At 36.2% G+C, this 1807-nt stretch overlaps 1 protein-coding gene across 1 annotated transcript; it reads left to right on the top strand.

Moving 5' to 3' along the window:
- The first annotated feature begins 676 nt into the window (after window positions 1-676).
- Window positions 677-1570, top strand: LOC141680143 (uncharacterized). Its single transcript, XM_074486446.1, has 2 exons — window positions 677-887; window positions 999-1570. Exons 1-2 carry the CDS (start codon window positions 677-679, stop codon window positions 1568-1570), a joined length of 783 nt encoding a protein of 260 aa, XP_074342547.1.
- The last annotated feature ends 237 nt before the right edge of the window (window positions 1571-1807 follow it).

The raw sequence follows: 1807 nt of genomic DNA, 5'->3' as shown, positions 1-1807 counted from the left end.
AAAAACTGATTCAATGATGATGAGGAGTTGAAGCTGGAATTGATCAAGTTTGACTGTTGACGTCATCAGGATTTGATGGGTCGTCAAGATATGAGGCTGATCGGGATTTGACCAATTCAAGATAGGATTGTAAAATTTAATCTAGATTAAGCCGATTGTGTAAATTATAAATAGAATATATCTAGGTTGCTTTTATACATTTTTTTGAGATATAGGGATAAAATGGTTACGGAGGAGAAACACATGAACAAAAATACCAGACGAGTTTAACTAATAATCCTGAATTATACAGTAAAAATTGAGTAGTTAAATTATGTGAGTGTGCTTCTATGTAGGAGCAACTTACCAAGTAACAGGGGTATACGGTGAGCCTACGAGATCTTAGAGGTACAAAATATGGGATTTATTGAGAAATCTGGCACGGGGTGCAAATCTACTATGGTGTTTAGTTGGTGATTTTAATAATGTCACTTCACATGCAGATAAGAGAGGTGGTGCTTCATATCCTGATCATCTGATAGATGGGTTCAACGAATGATTACATGATACAAAACTTATTAATCTCGATATAACTGGACACCAATTCACATGGGAGAGAGGTCGTAACACTGAGCACTAGATTGAAATTCGACTTGACAGAGTCCTTGTTAATGCACAATGGTTGACTATGTTCTAAATGGCTAAAGTCTATAATCTTGAAGGATCTCCTTCAGACCATAGCCCGTTACTCTTAATCCCTGAACAACAAACTAGAGGCAATAAGAGAAGACACTTTCACTTCGAAAATGCCTGGCTAATAGAGCCCATGTGCTTTCAAATTATAAAGAATTGCTGGGAGGAATATACTAACAGTGGTGTCTTGAAGAAAGTTAACAATTGTGCAGAAAGTTTGGAAATGTGGGGGAGAGAAATAACAAGCTGCTTTAGTAAACGTATTAAATAGTGCAAATCGAAAATAAAGTTGCTGAGAAATAAACATGATGCTCAATCATTGGCAGAGTATGATACTGTAAAGAAGAAGTTGTACTTGGTATTAGATCAGAAGGAGATATTTTGGTGTCAAAGGTCAAAACAGTTATGGTTACAGGAAGGAGAGAAGAACACTAAGTATTTTCACGCTTCTCGTAACAGCAAAAAACGAAACAATCATATTCAGAGGCTTAAAAATGAGGAAGGAGGATGGGTTGATTGGAACTGTGGGCTACATGAGGTAATTAAAAGGTACTTTCAACAGTTGTTCACTTCAGATCAACACCATATTGAGGCTATTTTCAAACATATTCCACACTCTATCTCCGAGCAGCAAATTACCGAGCTGTTGAAGCCAATATTTGATGAGAAAGTGAAGGAGGAAATATTTCACATACATCCTGCTCTAGGGCCCGCTGGCATGACCCCGGCATTTTTTCAAAAGAATTGGTCGGTTGTAGGGAAAAATTTAGTCTATATGACAAGGAATTTTTTCACAATAGGGCTTATTGGAGAAGAAATGAATGCTACGAATATTTTGCTTATCCCAAAAAAAGCACCCAATTATCTTATCAGATCTATGACTGATAGCATTGTGTAATATTGTGATAAAAATCATTACGAAGGTAAATGCTAATCGATTGAAAAAGGTGTTAGAAACTGTAATCTCGGACACTAAGAGTGCATTTCTCCCAGGATGACTGACTACTGATAATATCATGATTTTGTTTGAGATCATGCACTATTTGAAACGCAAGAAGTTTGGTAAGGAAGGTTATATGGCACTCCAATTGGATATTTCTAAGGCTTATGACCGTATAGAATGTAAATTTTTAAA

This window comes from Apium graveolens, chromosome 8, assembly GCF_009905375.1.
Source record: "Apium graveolens cultivar Ventura chromosome 8, ASM990537v1, whole genome shotgun sequence".
In the NCBI taxonomy this organism is placed as follows: domain Eukaryota; kingdom Viridiplantae; phylum Streptophyta; class Magnoliopsida; order Apiales; family Apiaceae; genus Apium; species Apium graveolens.
The sequence above is the reverse complement of the archived record's forward strand: the minus strand, read 5'-3'. Positions and strand labels throughout refer to the sequence as shown.